The sequence below is a fragment of the Notolepis coatsorum genome (genome assembly GCF_963971535.1).
Source record: "Notolepis coatsorum genome assembly, chromosome: 1".
NCBI lineage: Eukaryota > Metazoa > Chordata > Actinopteri > Aulopiformes > Paralepididae > Notolepis > Notolepis coatsorum.
Window position 1 is genome coordinate 195,050,983 of NC_140165.1, and position 20,015 is coordinate 195,070,997.

The 20,015-nt window shown below is 44.7% G+C and overlaps 1 protein-coding gene across 2 annotated transcripts in view; it reads left to right on the forward strand.

Moving 5' to 3' along the window:
* fchsd2 (FCH and double SH3 domains 2) overlaps nt 1-20,015 on the forward strand; it is a 376,153-nt gene that overhangs the window by 82,753 nt on the left and 273,385 nt on the right. For both annotated transcript variants that reach the window (XM_084325412.1, XM_084325413.1), the window contains exon 5: nt 5,886-6,030. In XM_084325412.1, coding sequence (XP_084181538.1) covers nt 5,886-6,030 — 145 coding nt within the window. The remainder of the gene's footprint in view (nt 1-5,885; nt 6,031-20,015) is intronic.

Consider the following 20,015-nt stretch of genomic DNA (forward strand, 5'->3'; position numbering starts at 1 on the left):
AATTGATTACCCCAGGACTCGTACCGAATGGGAGTTTGAAAAACCAAGAACTCAACCAGGAAACCCAAAGCATATACAGCACCTATGGGTCTGTTCCATATGGTTACAAAACTTTGTACCAAAAGGAAACCACACGTTTGTGGTTAACCCGGCCAACCGAGGCCTACGTAATGGAGGAGGAATGGCAAAAACCATACAGGATATGGCAGGACCCGGCTACGCCGACTGGTGGGCAAGAGAAGTGGTCGGACAACCTCATAACCTCCTTAAGGACGGCACGGTGCTGGTAGGAGTCCCCTACCTACTTAAAAATAAGGGTTACGCGGGGATACTGACAATTACCATGCAGGACGTGCTGCCAGGAACAGACATCGAAAGCCAAACCCGAGTACTCCAGAGTACTCCTGGTATACTACAGGAACAAGCCCAGGACGCAGGCATAACAAGCCTAGTTATGACCTTGTTTGGAATAGGGATTTGGCATTATGATGCCAACACAAGCATATGGTGCTTCTTGGAAGCCTACCAAGAAATACCAGCTGCATCAATGGCAGTGGTCTTGCTGATCCCGGATAAATACCAAGCAAACACAGTGCGCAGAGCTCAAATGGAAGCATGGCCACCACACTACCGTAATGGCTGGGGAAACCTGTTCGAGGAAATCGAGCCCACTATGGTCGGAGACCTCACACAGGTATGAACGAGCTGGCATACAGAAACCAGACATGGTCTGGTCCCTCGGGAACACGACGGGAAGTGAGTCACTCAGAACAGAGGGCCCAAATTATGTGGCCCCTGTCAGGACCAGGGAGGATATATGAGGAAACACCAGACACTCGGCCTCCAAGCACGGAGAAAGAAGGCTCAGGGGGTTTCACTAACCCTGAAAGCCCTGAGCTCCACTCCACCTGTGCGAGACACACCCAGAAGGGGATGGCACAGGAACATGGTCAGGACCCAGGAGCAGAAACAGGCCGAGCACTGCCTGCTCCCACCCACAGGTACATGGGCCAGAGGGCTCCCCGCTCAATGAGCGATCCCTCCGGATATGAAATGGGGGGATTTACAGTCAGGGGACAACTCCCGACACTGGGGGGATCAACCACACCGATGGCTACATCAACCCCAGGGCGAGATTACTCCCTGCGGTGCATAAGCCCAGGACCACGTGTTCATGAGGAAGTGAGGCAAGCGAGAGCAACCTATACATCTCCCCGTGGTGAACACTCAGGGGTGAGAGTGACATCTACAAGCTCTCACATACAAACACCAGACATAACAGTCACTAACCACCCAGTCTGGACCGACAACTCTGATGCACCATGGTCAATTCTCACCTTCACTGGACCGTCATTGACGAACTATGGTAGATGGGAAACAAGCATGGTAACGGCAGGAGGCTCTTACTACCGGAACCTGAGGAAACAGGTAATGGAAATAAGGACCAAAGAGCCTCTGAAACCAGGCAAGTCAGTAATCACTGAGTGTGATTATGATGTGTTTCATGCGGAGAAAATTGTCCATGTGACACTAAGCCAATACCGATACAATAAGGTACAGTCCTCACAAAAGAACTGGGACAAACTGGTGTCCTGTATGAAGGAACTACTGCAAAAAAGAGAAATCTATGCTGGCCATGTTACCAAGGACATGCCCTACCGACTAGCCATAAACCTGATGTGGGGCAGGTCTCGAGGATATGGCCAAAGAGGCATATGGTTGGGGGAAGCAGTAATCAGCGCAATCTCAAGCATAAGGAGTGCAGAGCACACGGAGATCTGTCTCATGGTGGAACCTAAGGACCATGAGGCCATAACCATGGCCTTGGATAAAGCAGGGGAGGGTGGGGAAGACGAGGACGATGAGCCTGCATCAGTACCTCTCACTCCTCCTCCGAACCCTAAGGGGTCGGGAACCGTCCCCAGGAAGGAAAGGTCCAATTTCCAGAACTCCTCCCGAACAACGGAGAGAGGGAGATCATCCACACCAAGGAGACCGACGATACAGTTCGAACCTGAAAGGGTAGAACCTGCCAGGTCCCAGGCCAGGAGTATTCTTAGACGACTAGGATGTACCCCGGAGTCAGGGGACGACCCAGCAAGTAGCGAACCGGAGTATACTGATCCAGATCAGGACTCAGAAATGGAGGAAGACCGGGATCGGTCAAGCTCCAGAGCATCCTCAAGGTCTTCATCCCGGTCAAGATCTAGGGAGAGAGTTCGGTACCTGAGGGGCGAACCTCCTAGACCTCGGAACAAGAGAGCTAAACCAGTCAAACTGAGACCTATAGGGACGGGGCCTCCCCTGAAAGGCACATGGGGAAAGGCTCGGGCCTTAGCCCGGTCACCCAAGGCAGAGAAAGTGTTGTCTCACCCTGGGATAACAGAACCATACAAGCATGCATATTTACATGCTGGCTATGACGTACTACGTGAACAGGTGTACAAGCGAGACAGGGCCATGGCCGAAATAGCCAGGAGAGAAAGGAACTGGTCGAACGAGGCCCCATCCATAAGCTCAATCCGAGCCCTGAGACACACCACAGATGAACCCCGACCGGAAGTGAGTCCTCACTCCATACTAGCCCAATCTCCCGGAGACATTTACCGACGAGAGGAAAGAGTTCACATACAGGCAGGAGTCTGCATGACAGCACCCTATATGGAGAAAGCAACAAAGCACAAGAATTGTTAAGCAAAACCCAAGTGCTCTGGCCCCAGAAATGCTTCAAGGGGAGACCCAGGCTGCTTATATCCATAGGATTGCTCAGATTTTCCATGGGTCACCTCTCTATGATGACCCGGATGCAGCTCGCATTTTGAGACACCTCAAACTACGGGAGAGATCCAAGAGGTCAGAGGGGGTGACCATAAGAACTATGACATTGTGTTCTTCAGACGACAACAACTGGGTGCATTGGCCGGGAACAACAGATGCAAGTCTTCCCGCCGGCTACCAAGCGACGACGTGGCCCCATCCTGTCGGGCCGTCCAGCCAGGGAACAACAGATGCAAGTCTTCCCGCCGGCTAACAGGGTACCGGGGAACCAAGATGACAGAGGGGGTGTTGAGAGTCACAGCCATCGTGACCCCGTAATTGCCATCTCGACCCCCGTACAGACGCTATTAAGACAGTGGAAAGTGACCGACCAAGATGACAGAGGCGGTGTTGAAGTGCCACGAAGTGACCCTTTTTATTATGACATCCTGTTCTCCCTGTCAATTGTAGGATATAAAGGATTAAGCATATGTTTATTGTATATATCTGTTTTAAATCTAAGCATATGTTACTGTATGTGTCTATATGTGATATGTATACTGGGCTGGGCTGCACAGTCAGAGGCCTCTGTGCTGTGCAGGAATGTGGTCGCAGAGCGTTGACCTTGGCAGAGGAGCAGGGAGGCAGAGGGAGAATGATGTGATGTGCAGAACATATCCACCAATGTATATGAGTACTGTATTGTACATGTATACGTATGTATATCTGTATATATCTGTATACGTATATATAGGCGTGTTAGGCTATTCATGCTAGAAGGACCATGTGCTGTATATTACGGCAGTCTTCCTCGTTTTCTTCTCTTACTATTAGTGGAGCCAGGAATGTGGCAAACATGACGTAATAGGGGCTTTCCACAGCCACAAGTAATCTGTTACTTCTCCAGTACAAGTAACGACTAGAAAGGGAGGAGTTCATCTTTACTGAGTGTGTTTATGTGTTATACGTTGATTGGATGGTAGAAATGACATCACTGTATTTAGACCAATAGTAAAGAGGTCTTGATATGATGCCGGACCGATATATAAGTGACTGCTCCAGTCTCGGAGCTCAGATTTTTAAGCCAGGAAATGTCGAGCGGTGTAATGGGGCATGGCCTGGCAATTTTTGAGTAAACCTCCCTAGGAAGTTTACTCTTTAGAGTTTGGGGATTTTTGAATTTTTTGACTTTTTACATTTTGACTTCAGGCCTTTGCTCTGCTGAAATAGATCCTATGATAAATGCATTCTTTTGTAACTATTGTATTTTTTTATTAAAACTTTTTGAAACTAAATCTCTTTTCTTCGTGTTACTTTTTCTAAGAAATACTGGTAAGCTAAGTCATTCGGTGTAATTGAGACTTGAATGAAAGGTCATTTGGGAAGACACTTTTCCCTATGATGGTATTTGTCACTGTTTTTTTAGCCTGTCTAACTATTCATACGCTCCTAAAATAGTATTCTGTCACTGTCTAAATGTTAGATTACAGCTTATCTCTCAAAGAGAATAACATTTAAAAAACATTGTCAGTAGGTCAGAAACACGGCAGAAACGCGGCATGGATCTATTTCATTTATTATGTATAGATCTTAGGTGAAATGGGTACAGATGTCAGTCTTTTCTCTAAAAATAGCAAAAGAAGTAAATAAGAATCTGTAATCTATTTGTATTCAATGCAAAAGGGGATTATACAGACCGCAAGCATTTAGAAAGAGATTACCTCACTCATTTAAGCTCCGAGATGAACTCTCACCGGCGCCTTTGACAAATGAGGGAGGGATAATCACTTGATTGATGACAAACCTATTGGTACACTCAAGTAGATTTACTAAGGACAGACTTGTCAAATAAATCTTCCTTGTTATAAATAAAATATAGATCTCGCAACCTCTACCAATGATCAACATCTTGCCGGAGGGGGTCGGGACGAGCATACGGTATAGCAGGTCTCTTGATACAACCCTTTTAGATTCACTGGGGTTTGAGTGTCAAGGCATTGCAGGACGCTGTTTGATGTCAGACGAGCAGACCACTGAGTGATGGGCTTATCAAACTGACCTGATATACTGGGGCTTAATACACTAGGCTTGAGTAAATTGTAATGAACGAGAGGAGAATATAAATTTTTTTTTTTCTTTTCTTTTTTCATCTTTGACGGTAACACCATGCTACAATTGACCAGACATGCAGAACATTCAGCACCTTCTTGAGATCACGTGTACAAAAGATTTAAGCTAATTAATAAAGGGCAGATCATTAACAGGAGGATTTGTAGATACAGTACTGGATTCTGCCATCCAGACACATGCAAGTTGACATATGATTATAGAATATAGAATATCAGGCCTATAAATGACCTTATTATGGCCAAGTCACACATCTATAGATCAGGTCAAATCTCCCCTTTCCAATGGCAGAGTTCAATCTGGATTTAGTATCAACAGGTGCCCCCTGACAGTGCAGCAAAAACCATGAATGAAATCTACTGTAAGTACAGTTATTTTTTCTAATGTAGATTGCTCTGCCATTTTTCATCAGATTGCAACAACGTTCACAGAAAGGTAGAGAAACTAACTGCGTTCTGTTTTATGGCAATAACGTTTGTGGGATATGATCCCGAAAAATAAGAGAAAGAAAAAAGTCACGCTAGAAGTCAGCGCCAAGTTGACAGGGGCTGGCATGAGCTTTGGAAGTGTATTTTTATTATCATTTGAAAGCCCATCGAAAGCCCTGGGTCTCTTCTCTCAAAAGACTACACTCAAGTTAGGTTGCGCCAAATTCTCGCGTCTATAAGCGCCTTTTTCCGACTCGATGCCCTGAGATTTGTATAAACTCATATTTCACTAAAGTAATCATTGGTAAACAAATGTAGTGCTGAAAATATACACGTTGACTGCTGTTTTGACTGGGTTAGGGTCTTTATTCTTGGCTACATTTGAAAAGGAAACGCAACATTAATTCATACATTCTATAGAGATGGATTTATGGTGTGATATCAATCTTGTACCGGTACCGGACCGCTTGGGCTTAAGAGGTTAATGGCTTTAAAGGCTTTTACTATAATGTAAAATAAAGTACTAAAAATAGAGGTTTCTTTCTCTCTCTGTCTCTCTGTCTCTATCTGTAGGAATGTGTATGCAGTATGGAGGGCATATCTAGAAGGAAGTGTCCAGGTGAGCCAGTCTAGACTCAACGTCTGTGAGAACTACAAATCCCAGGTTTCTGAACCCGCCAAGACACTCCGGCTGTACAAGGAACAGCAGCTCAAAAAGGTATGTCTGGCTGGCTGGTTTAGGTCTGGTTTATATCTGGTTTTGGTCCTAGGATACATCCTGCCTATGACAGGATCACATTTAGCAGGTCTGCCTTTTTGTTTCACTCTGTGGAACTGTGCTGTCACCCTTCCTGTTCACGTCTACACCTCTGACTTCTGCCTACAGAAGGTCTCAGATGAAGTAAGTTATATTTAGATGAAGTAAGTTATATCAGAGACGACAATGAGGACAAGTACCCGATGGAGAGCCTCCCTGTAGAGACCCTCTACTGCAGGGCTGGCCAACAGGGGCGTTTTTAGGGTTAGAAAACATTGGGGGCTTCAGACCGGGGGGGTGGAGGGCCCCCCCCTTTAAAAAAAATAAAAAATTAAAAAAAATTAAACACAAAAATAGGCAATTTTAGAGTAATTAGAGATGAATACTGAATAACTAGAATCATTAGAGGTTCTCAAAGTGAGGTCCAGGTCCATGAGAGGGATCTGGGCAGTCCCCATAGAAAATTCAAAGTTAACAGGACCAAATCATCAGTTTCTTATTTATTTATTTAACCTTTATTTAGCCAGATAAAACATTGATCTGGTCCAAGAAGCCCCAACAGGAGTACAAATATACATATATACACATATATATACATATATATATATATATATATATATATATATATATATATATATATATATATATATATATATATATATATATATATATATATATATATATATATATATATATATATATATATATATATATATATATATATATATATATATATATATATAATATATATACATATACTGTACATACATACACACATATACATCAATAACAAAATAAAAACACAGTTAAGAATCATACACAAAAGCAAATAAACAAACAAACAAACATATGCACAGCCTATGTACAAAAGAAATAAACAGTTCATCTCTAGTCTTTACAGTTTTCTTCAATTGCATAAACACTCAAATCAAAAGTATTACACAATTATCAAAACCTTACACTCAAGGAGCAAAATATAGGCCCAGATTTGCACCCCTACAATGTCAGCCTCACACTTTTTGCAAAACAATACACACAGTGATTTGCAAAACACTAAACACACTTGCATTACATTAGACACAGAATGTCAAATTACCACACATATGAGCCAATTGGTTAAACACAGCCATCAGATGCACAAACACACCATTGCTTAATTGTAGATACGCCAATCAGGTTTAAGCACTATAAAAATGCAGCAGGTGAGTTCACCTGTCTTCAACCAAAATGGAAGGAGAGTGAAGTACTGTACACAGAGAACGTGAAAATATACAATACATTCACCAAACACTACACAAGACAACCAATGATGCAGACTGATGAAAATATACATTTTCTCCCATTTTCCCAAATCAGTCAACATGGAGAATCACAACAAAAAATTATCTTGCCAGATCCAGCTAGGCAAAGAGATAATGTCTAGTATTTTCTGTTTACATTTTTAAAATGTTTTTTTGTTTTAGTGTAATTATACCCTGTACTGGATACAGTATTTTATGTTTGTCTGATATTTGCTGAGCTTACAGTGTTATGCACATAGTAGCATGAAAACTGGGACATGTATTGTTGTGATTCTCCATGTTGAAATGTTGACTGATTTGGTTATATGGAGAGAACATTTATATTTTCATCAGTCTACATCATTGATTTGGGTATATGGAGAGAAAATGTAATTTTTTCATCAGTCTGCATCATTGATTTGGGTATATGTAGATAAATAAATAATTTTTTCATCAGTCTACAGCATTGGTCTTGTGTAGTGTTTGGTGAATTTATTGTATATTTGCACATTCTCTGCGTACTTCACTTAAAGTACTCTAATCACTGAGAAGTAGAATTGCTAAATGTGTTTTAGGTTAAGCACAGCAGTGTGTGTAACTGGTTCAAACAGAATTAAGTCATATGAAACGTGTGTTTCATATGGTAACAAAATGTAGTTTTTATAAATTAGTGTATGGTTTTGACAAGTGTTTAATTTAGCAAAGGATCTGAGGTGTTCTGATAATTGTGTGTGTGGTTGTGCTAATTGTGTGTTTTGAAACACCGGGCCCCGTTTTCAAAATCATGCTTAGGCAATCGAAAAAAAACTGTATTGTGTGTTTCATTATATACATATGTTTCAGTCTTCTCATAAAAAAAAGATTAGATTTTTGGGTCTTTTCCTGCCTTTGGTCTGCTTTGCATTCACATCTCAAATGAACCGCAGCAGGGTTCACTTGCAAGAGTGAATGAGCTTTCACACCACCCCAAACCAACCGGACTATCCGAGGAAATGAACCAGGGTTCGATTAAAGCTTATTATAGGACACTGGACATGGGTATGGATGGCTCCAGGTGCTGCTGCGTTAAAGTGCACATCTTCAATATCTGTACTATTTAAAAGCACAGTGCAGGACACACTCAAAGGTTATCGCACCTCAGAGATGGCAGTGGACATGTATGACAGGACAAAGGCCATATGTAATGGCCTTTGGATTGAGGAACATACTACCAGCCAAAGGAGGAAGCAGAAAAGGATGGACGAGTATGTAGTTGAGTCATCTCAGCTCAGGAGATCAGCTGAGACAGAGACTGTTCTATCCAGTCGTCGACAGAATGCTGCAAGAGCTTGAGAGAACTCATGCCGCACACACGCACACTTATGGTCAGAGGAAAGGCCACTTTAAATTAGTAAAACAACAGGAACAGTGTATTGCACTACTAAAGCTACCTAGCATGTCCTATATGCTCTGTAAATACTATGTACAGATACCGAGATGGCACACCATGTTACCTGTTTATTGCACTGCTGTTTTTTATTGGATTCTATTATATGTTGTACCACTGTATTTTTATTGGATTCTATTATATGTTGTACCACTGTATTGCACATCGTCGCGGGCAAGACCAGCCGCATTTCATTGTATACCTGTATGCCGTGACAATTAAAACTCTTGACTCTTGACTTGACTTGAGGTTCTCATGAGTTGGATAACAACTTATGAGAGGCATACAGGCATGTTATCCAGCCTCAGACCAGTTTCTCTCAGTGGAATTGCTGCAACCCCTCGCCCTCATTACAATATCCAACTATTGCCAGAGGAGATCACAGTTGCAAAGTGTTTCCTGGTCAGGACAGGCAGAGATGCAGTCCCTACTATCCAAAGTGTCTTTTCCCTCCTGGATGATAATAATAATAATAATAATAATAATAATAATAATAATAATAATAATAATAATAATAATAATAATAATAATAATAATAATAATAATGCATTTGATTTATAAGGCGCCTTTCAGGACACTAAAAAAAAAGTCCACAAATCGGTGAATGAAAAAATTATAGGATCAAATGAAAACTACTTACTAAAAATGGATGTTTAAAAGTACTAAAAACCAACAAAAAATACCAAACACTAACAAACATTCAGCACAGACAATGGGGATGCTGACATATAAAAAAAAAAAAAAAAAAAAGAAGGAACAAAAATTAAATAAAAATGTAAAAAAAAAATTCTTTTAGATCCGGGGCTAGAAGAAAAACATCCGGGGCTATAGCCCCGGAAGCCCAGGGCTAACGACGCCACTGCTGGCCAACCAGTCAGAGACTAAGAGCCACAAAAATGACTGTGGTACCACAAAGAGCCACACCATATACCAGCGTTTCTCAACTTTTTTTTCAGTCACGGCACCCTTCATGTTTAGGTCTCACCCTCTGGCCTCTGAAGTTGCTAATGTCTTTTTTATTTGGGCCTCACAGGGTTAAAAGTACCCTGTGAGACCCACAGTTGCAAAATTACAAAATCACTTTTAGCCATTTAAAAAAATAATGTTTATTTAAAAAAAATTAAGCACATGTATAGTCAATTGGTCCTGTTGTTCAGCCTCACAATGCTATTTGATAGTAAATGTGTTTATATGTCCCACCCTCTGGCCTCTGAAGTTGCTAATGTCTTTTTAATTTGGGCTGAAGTGGATTTCCAAGCTATTACGGTTCTGCTCTGTTCAGAACCCGGCGCTGATCTGCTCTGCGTTGTGATTCAATAACTTTAAAGCTCTGGGAATTACTTCTATCTTCCAGCGGTGCAGGCAGAAGGAATTAGGAGGAAAAAGGTTATATAACAGCTGTTTAATCAAAGTTAAAAGTGTATACAAATTACAATAAAGAATGCTATAGTTGTGATCAAAAACACTATGCCGTAATTGAACACAACCAGGCTAATATAACAGTAAAGAGAATGCTAGTTGATAAGTTGTTGAAAGTCTTTGTTCTCTGCTGATAACAAAGAGGATTCTGTTTTTCCCTCCAAAAAGTTCCTTTGTCCTTTGCCCGCCTTGCTTGTGGATGAGATGGTCAGAGGTCTTGTCTTGTCGGTTGGGTTTTTCAGAGTCCTCTTCCCCCCATCACACCCAGATCTTATAGCCAAGACCTGCAGGATCTTGTGATGTCATCAGAATGACATCATCAAATTCTTTCCTCCAATCCCAGGCCTGCTAAGCTTGTATTTGAAAATAGGGGTTTGGCTTAATAGGCCAACCCTCTTCACATAAACCCAGATAATAATTTGTCTATTTTCTAATACTTTGATTGATGAACCTCAAGATATATTGATTACATAAACACAGATACATCCTACTAAAACACATTACTTGTACACATTTATACAGTTTTAGTATGACTTCAGAATTATTATCCCAATGTAAACACTTCTCATTATATTTTACATCCAAAACTAAGTTGTGTGTGTATATGTGTGTGTATGTGTGGTCAGATTGTATGAATGTGTGTGTGTGTGTCTATGTGTGTGTGTGTGTGTGTGTCTGTGTGTGTGTGTGTGTGTGTATGTGTGTGTGTGTGTGTATGTGTGTGTCTGTGTGTGTGTGTCTGTGTGTGTCTGTGTGTGTGTGTGTGTGTGTGTGTGTCTGTGTGTGTATGTGTGTGTGTGTGTGTGTGTATGTGAATGTGAATGTGAGTGTGTGTGTGTGTGTCTGTGTGTGTGTGTGTGAATGGGTAACTAAGGCTTCCTGTCCCCCACCCCTGACGAACCCAGGTGGCTGATTGCGTTTAGCTGTTTCCCCACCCCCACTTTGTAAACAGTTCCTCTATTGTCTTGGTTTGAAACTTCTCTACTCAGCTGTCCTCACAGGACCTGTTCCACAGATCACACAGGATACATGACTCTGTATCTTTAGACTCGGCTGTTGCCCACACTTTGTATGCAAATTCACCTTTGTTTGTGAACTCAAGATCCGGTGTATTTTAGTGAGACAGGCAAAAGGGCAGAGTAATCTAATCACCAGAAGCATATATTTAGTTGACTTGACTATTGCAGCTGTTTTCTTCTAAATATAACACATTAGTTACCATTTGGGATCTATGTTGTTCCAGAATCTACCACATTTCCACACTCGGATAGTTTACCTATCCTTAATATGTCAAACATAGATATCAATCTCTACACACTACTATCTAGATAATACTTAAGACATTTTAAATCATATTAGGATAAAATACATATGGTTTGCCACACTCAGATCCTAAAATTCAAATTAGCAATTTCAGTTTTTGTGATCCCGTGTACAGTCTTTAACAACCTGTTCTCGTACCAAGATCGATTTCCATTGGTTTCAACTGTGAGTTGTCAAATTCTGACTTGGAGCATTGAGGAGGGGGGTCTATGTTTTCTAGATTTGACCCAGCCTCCTCTTTATTGCTCAGAGCTGGTGCAGTTCACGACTGCTGGGTGCAACTCCCCATTCTGGGAGGTGGAATTTAGAAAGCAAATTGCCTTTCTCATCACACCCCATCTTCTGTCGAGCACATCTTGACTCGTGTTGACCTCTATTAGGGGGTAGAGCCCCCTGCTGTATTTTCTATTGCTGTCACAGCGGTGGGGAGGTCGTCGCTGGCTGCTCGACCCCCGTTGACCCTTGGATGTGGAAGAGGTTCGCTTCTCTCCCCCTCCGCCTGGTCGTTTATAGGGGCGATAGCAGCTCCACCCCTTCGCTTGTTGACCCCCTGGTCAGTCTGTTGACAGCCGGAGTTGTTGCTGAGGCCTAGGCGCCTGTCTCCTCGTTGGTTGCCTGTCGTTTCCCTCTGAAGCCTCAAGACTCGGTCACTGCGTTGGCCGAGACTCTCCCGGCCCGAGAGGTAGGCGTCTCCTGGTTCTCCGCAGTGTTGTGGTTCCCCATGGAACCGCTGGGTAGACACTAGCCAGTGTCCTGGATCAACAGTACCGATGGAGTCCTTGTCTTCCTTGTACCACACTCTGATGACTGCTGTCTCCCCAATCTCCCATCCGTATCCTGCAGTGAATATATATCGCTTCGGGGGACAGTGCAGGTCACTTCTACCACAACAATTGATTGAGAATCCATACTTTTCCTCCCTCAGACTATCTTTACTGGTCTGAGCTTTGACAACTTTCTTTTCCAAATCATTTATCTATATATTTCATGGCTTCTAGATCATTAATTTTCAAAATTCTGAAAAATTCACATGGCTCTCATTATATTATGCTGTCAAAACAGTATACTCCTCCATCTCTCGATGTGGAATACACATTCAAACATCGTTACCTTCGTCCTTTGGACAGCTGCACCCCGGACCGGACGGTCAGCACTGACACATCCACTCTCCCAGTAATCCTGTGTGTATGGCAACAAATCACAGTCCGCCTTAAACACACATCTTCCACACTCTCCGCCAGCCTTCATCAAGCCCACGGAGTCCCCCACAAGCCAATTATCAATTGCACATGTTCACACCCTACACAAGACTAATTTGGCCAATAGCGACCAAACCTATTGAGCTTCATTAATGTACAGAGAATCATGCTTCCCAACACTTTCACCAATCACGACACACCCCCAGCCCCTAAAACCGGGTATTCAATGGGCGGAGAACAAAAATCCATGAACTAGCTCATGTCCCTTCACTTTGTTCCCAGTCCATTTTACAGACATATACTACCCAGTCCTGATGTGCCGAGATCACTCCCAGCTTGCCAGGTACCCTAAGAAAAAATATACAGAAAGAAAGAAAACAGAAAACAAAACATACAAAGAAAAACCCATGCCAAACCAAATAAATGAAAAAATAATCCAAACTTGTGAGCTTTTTCTTTTTTCTTTTCAACAAATTTTTAACCTATCATCTAGAGGCTTATGCACCCCTGTATTAACTAAGAAACAAAAAAGGGATATCAAATGAATAAACAAAATGAACGCTCCCGGCCTAAGTCAGGAATTGCTCGTAATACACTAGAAAAGAGAAATTCTGCAGAAATAAAAATAAACACCTATACCTATTGCTCATAACTGTTAATACCCATCTATCAATACTATAAAAAACTAAAAACAACTATGGGTCTTTTTAATTTCTTAATCATGCAGTCCACCCTTTGACCAATCTGAATGTTGACCAAGCATGGATAATTTACCGACCACTAGCTTCCGCAGTGTCACATCATCACACTGTCTAATATTGAATACCTAATATTAACTGTTTAACATAATTTGATCCTCTTGTTAGTCTGATTAGTTCATGCATTTGTCAGTTAATCACGCATCCGTTTTTAGTAACTTCCATTCATAATCTAATCACCTAGCCCCTCTATATATTTTTTATTCTATTTTTATTCTAACCCGGAGCATATATTTTTTTTATTATTCAATATATCTCATCTGTACCCTAATCAGTTGTATATATTTTTATTCTGCCGGTGGCCTCTGCAGACATGACCTTTTAAAATGACCTTCCACTCCACAGATCCAACAACACCGGCTGTCTCCCCCGGGTTGTGGGACCCGGTGGGTCAGCCGCCTGTGACCGGATGACCCTGGGGTCATCGGGCCCAGAACATGTCCTGGCGGTATGCCATCATCGCCATGGTTCCCTGGAGCCTGTTCGGAGGAGAAAGCCACGTACCTATTTGGTCCAGTCACAGTTCCTTGAGAGGGGCCCGTTGTTGGGAGGGGCCCGCCACCTGTTTCTGTACAAACACGCCCTGTTGTCTTATAAGGCGCCGCCTCTTCCCCCATCTCAGTGCTGGCGGCTTGACTCCCCATTGCTGGGCTCCGCCTCTCATCTTGGCTTTGGTGCTGCGGGGGTCCTGGACATCGAGGGCCTCCTGTTGTGGATAGATGGTCCCACTCTGCACAGTCCCGAGAAATGTGTCCGAGAGTCCCACACGCCCAACACTGCACCCGCCGCACACGGTAGCCATTCGGATTCCTGCCTCTGCCTCCACCTCTTCCTCGTGGTTGCCACCCGATTGCCCCTCTCGACCTTTGCTGTTGTTCTGGCGCAGGACCCCCTTGTGGCCCCAACTGGGCCCGTCTCTGGCCATCTGGTTCTCCATTGGAACCTGTCTCCCCTCCGGGCCGTGTGGACTGGATTAGGCCTTGGAGGTATTCCACCACCTGTCTAGCCTCGGCTAGCTGTTGTTCTAGAGGGAGGCACGTCTTCCCCTCTTCCCCCACCCTGGCCCTTGCTGACTGACTCCTAGTCATCGGGCCACACCCCTCAGTTTGGTACTGATGGTGGGGGTGGAGAAAACCTGGGCACGAGACACAGGTGGGCTGTAGAAACTGTTCATGTAGTATCCCATACCTGTTGTCGGTCTCCGTACGGCCAGCGTCAACTCCCTGGGACTGCTGCAACAACATCGCCCTCCTCTGTTGCTTTCTTTGTCTCTTGGTTAACTGGCAGTCACCTGCAACGGACACTTCAGCGTGGATCGACTCGGGTAATACAGTTGTCTCTGGGTCGCTCGCTGCAACGACTCCCTGTGGCGGAGTAAAAGACATTATTTCCAGTCCCTCCGTCACACTGGACACTAGAGGGGAGTCAATCAAATTCCAGTCAATCAAGTTAACGTCACCATCCAATTCGGTCAATGTAATGTCTGCAGAGGTTATCGGCATTACCCCACTACCGACATTATCTCTTTTTATCACCTTTCGTAATCTCTTTTTCTGTTTCTTAATTTGGGTACGCATTCTATACCGGCCTCCTTTAACCACAAGGTTCTGTAATGGCCTGAATATCTTTGGCCATTTTTTCGTCACTTTTATCGTGACATCTCGTTGAAATAGACAGATTGTCTACCCTTTCTATGGTCAGTGCATCTAACCCTCCAGTTGCTCCTATCTGTGTATTTTCCATTCTCACCTTTCTTCAAACACTCGTAACGTCACCGTTTGGAAAGCAAGTTTCTCTGTATTCAAACTATTTTTACCAAACTTGAGTTAATTTCACTCACACTTCTATATTGGTATAAACAGGAATTGATAACTCGCTGTGTGATACTATACCCCCTGACTGTCAACAGTCTCTTTGATTTCCCTGTTGGGGTTCGGAATTTTCAGTGCTGGCCATCCGTCCTGGAGCAGCTGTGAAGAGAGAAGAAAAAGCATACACTTAATTATCAGTGGCATTTCCCGTTAACAAACCATCATTTATCTTTAAGCATGGAATGTCGGGCATCTCCTATACTAAAATCACTTGAGAGCATTTGTGCAATTTTCGTTTTTGATTTATCAATGACACAGCCTTAATCTTTTTTCAGTTGTCTCCATTGGAAAACCAGACTCTCAATCCTGTTGTCATGATCCTTCTTAATACAACTCCGGGGAACTTATTTTGCATCAGCCTTCTCCTTCTGTTGGTCAATCAGAAATTTGTTATTTACAGCCTATCATTTCTAAACATCTGTATTGGACATGGTAATTTTAGGTGAATAATCTCACTTTTACTCTAATTGTTCTTTGCCAATTACTATGTGTATGTGTAACTATATTTATTTCTGTCCGTGAAAGCCTAACAATGTATTCCGCTCATATTACATTATACATCTCAGTAACATACATATTTTCCATTCATAATTTCTCACACAGTTACTATATTTCCCCCGTAACACCTAACCCTTTAGGTGTTAAATAACGCGCTTCTCACGAGAACAGAAATCAATTTTCAGTGTCTTATGTCGCTGAAGTCCCCGTGCATTTAGAACAGTGTCACACAACCCGTTCATAACCACAGGCGCCGACTCCATCCCCACATTGAAAATCCTGCCGACCAATGACAGCTCACCGGTCAACCCGACCTGTGGCCCACGGCGTCACCCCCAGTTTGCAACCTGGAACGCGAAACCCCGGGCCTCCTACTCAAGGATATTCAAAGATCATACCACTCACAACCACTGCCACACACACAGCACCTCTGATACCACTCACCCACCGTAACCACAGTCACCCAAATACCCACACACAATATAATCCGATGCGCGTAGTGTGGCAGCGAGCCTCTGACGAGTGCACGCATAGCGCACCCCCGTTAATGCGCGGTGGCAGACAGCGAGCCCACCCCCGCCACGACGTTTAGCAGTCCCCGTACCCCTGGTAAAATGAAAAATGTGCGCAGTGTGGCAGCGAGCATCGACGAGTCGCACACATCGCGCATCCCCGTCAAAGCGTGGAGGCAGACAGTGAGCTACGACGAACTGTCTACCCACATCCCCATCGCAGGCGCAGCCGAGCAGAGTAATTATGCTCCGACCTACGGCCCACCAACATGAACGCCACACAAAAAATACTGACACGGAGCCCCCGCCTTACCAGCCGGAGCTCGTCCAAATGCAAGGAAAGAAGTACGAGCGCCTTGTCGACCAAAGCGTAGCCCTAACGCCAGCCAATACCACTGCCAGCACTAGAAATTCCCTAAAAATAACAATAAAACTGAATATGGAACAACAACACCCGCTCAATAAGTCCCAAACTCAACCTACTGCCTTTGAACCCTACAGTAAACAGCAATAAACAATAACCCTAACACTACACCGCGTTTGAAACCCATACAAAAACAACATATCCATATACAGGCCCAAACTAGGAGAGAAAGAGAGAGCGTTTCGTGGGGGCCGAGGGGGGGGGGGGAAATATATGGAAGAGAGGCGGTGTGGGAATGAGGGGAGTGAGGGGGAGGGAGCGAGAGGGGGGGGGGGTAAGAGAGAGAGAGAGAGAGGGAGGGGAGGTGAGAGGGAGAGGGATAGAGGGGGGAGGCGAAAGGGAGAGGGAGGGAGGAGAGGTGAGAGGGAAGGGGGGTGAGAGAGGGAAAGAAAGAGAGGGGGGGGGGTAAAAGAGAGAGAGAGGGAGGGGAGGTGAGAGGGAGAGAGGGGGGGAGGTGAGAGGGAGAGGGGGAGGGAGAGAGGGGAGGCGAGAGGGAGAGGGAGAGAGGGGGGGAGGTGAAAGGGAGAGGGAGGGAGGAGGGTGAGAGAAGGAAAGAAAGAGAGGGGGGGAGGTGAAAGAGAAAGAGAGAGAGAGGGAGGGGAGGTGAGAGGGAGAGAGGCGAAAGGGAGAGGGAGGGAGGAGGGTGAGAGAAGGAAAGAAAGATAGGGGGGGGTGAAAGAGAAAGAGAGAGAGAGAGAGGGGAGGTGAGAGGGAGGTGAAAGGGAGAGGGAGGGAGGAGGGTGAGAGAAGGAAAGAAAGAGAGGGGGGGGTGAAAGAGAAAGAGAGAGAGAGAGAGAGAGAGGGAGAGAGGGGGGAGGCGAAAGGGAGAGGGAGGGAGGAGAGAGAGAAGGAAAGAGAGAGAGGGAGAGGGGGGAGGGCGAGAGAAGGAAAGAGAGAGAGGGAGAGGGGGAAGGGTGAGAGAAGGAAAGAGAGCGAGAGAGGGGGGAGAGAAGGAAAGAAGGAGAGGGGGGGGGGGGGGAGAGAGAAAGAAAGAGAGAGAGGGAGAGGGGGGAGGGTGAGAGAAGGAAAGAGAGAGAGGGAGGGGGGGGGGGGGGTGAGAGAGAGTGTACGAGGGGGAGGGGGGGCCGAGGCCCCACAATCCACCGCCAGATCAAAGCACAACAATCCAATGTCACTCTACCAGCACACTAACCCCCTAATGAAAACGTTCTGTGAGCAGAATCCAAAAATATTCATCCTGTCCTCTTCCGCCCCCTACCGTATTCCTAAATAAACTCCACCCTCCCCTTAACAATGGACGCTTGGTGCCCACCCAAGATGGACGCCGGCGCCCCTGCTAAGATGGACGCCCCCTCGCGAGACATCCCGAGAGCCCCGTCATGCCATGACGTCAGCACAGTTAGCTTAGCTTCGTTAGCCACGTCGCGGGCCGTCAGACCGCGCACCCTTATGACGTCACAACCGGTGACCATTTTAGCCGTTAGCGCGGCTAGGTAGCATTAGCTTAGCTTCACCCATGATCCCATAAAAACGTTCCCCCAACGACCCATCGACCCGTTTCGCCGCGCGGGCCGACACCTCGCAATGTTAATATAACACCACATTCCCCACAACAGAATCCTAATTCCCCCAAAACGCCAGTGTAGTGATCTAAATAGAAATACAAAAACATAACAGCCTTTAGGCCGCCCCAAAACACTAGTTTGACCCCTCTGTCGTCTCCACCGGCGAGCTTAGAACGACTTCCGGGTCCCCGCAACACATAATCCCATTCACCTAAAACATTATACAATACTTTATCCGCCACGAATATGAAAACTTTTAAGTGCCTTACACATCCCCGTAATCCCAAGACATTATCGATCGACCTTATACATTTGAACCTATGTCTATCTGTCCGCCGCATCCTCCGGTCGCCTCAGAGGCTAATACAGCAGCTAACTGCTGCTGCGTTTCACGGGCCCCGAAAAACCGGCGTTACCATTACATTCCCCCACGGCCAACCGGTGACTTAAATTACATAATAATACAACTATACTCTCACACGTACCACCAATCATTCCTAACCATAGCCATTCGCCAACCATACATTCATACACGCTTCCTAACCACAAATAAAAATACAAAATCAGCATTCACGCACATTACCGTCTCTCGAACGTCGCACAGCAGCGCGACTAGTAAACACTAGACCAAACGTAATCGCACACACTTTCATACTGCATGATTAAGCTTACCATAGCTTCTGTTGAATCTCCACTAAGTACCTATCAGTCCGAATTGTCTCATTAAGTACTTATCTATTGTTACAGTGTAGCGTAGTTAACTAACATAGTGTTGTGCTTAAAGTCAAACAAGACCTCTGCGGTCTGCTCAGCACGGTCCTAACACGCACATGCACCTTCGTTTAATCCGGCCGGATGGTTACTGCAGGACACGTCCAGACTATCACGCGAATAGACAGTACCCCATCCCTTATTTGGCCCCTTAAGCACGAACACACCCCGCTTCTATCAAAAACCACGTATCCATACCCCTGTAACTTCACACGCCATTTCCCCGGTCACGAAGGCCTCCTCTCACGCTTACCACACCTAATTCGCATGTTCTGAATATTAACAGAGCTCTGCCCTCTTCCCATATTCTCTGTACTTCAGTTCTCCTGTGGAACTATTCCCCGTACCCCATTACACACAGCTTCTCCTTCCATTCAGAACACCCAAATCATTCCTTATTTACCGCGCTCCATGTCCCAAGTATTACCTTCTAGGGTTTTAGTAATTACTCAGGAAGCGCACCCTATCGCACGCAAAAAAAACACCGTGGTCCCCTGGCCAGAAAGACCCGTAGTCAGTCGCATTACGACGCTTATGACCCGTCCGCAAACCGCTGGGCGCTGAATCTCAACACATCATCATATCACAACAATATGAGGTCTTGTAATTACTTCACATAATTCTACCTGAAGCAATAGCTTATTCCAACCCCTTGTAGTTCGAACAGAACCGCCCATTCTCCTAAAACACTCACCTCTGTCCCAAGGAACGAAGGCCCCGCCGCTGTGTCCCCGTCGTCCGCTGAAGAGGTCGATGAGTGAAGAAAAAAAAATGATTCACGTCCTGGGCCGCCGCTGTTCACGGGTGACGACACCAAATGAAGTTGATTCCCAAGCTATTTCGGTTCTGCTCTGTTCAGAACCGGGTTGCTTAGTACTCTGCGTTGTTTCAATAGCTTTAAAGCTCTGGGAATTACTTCTCTTCTTTTCAGCGGTGCAG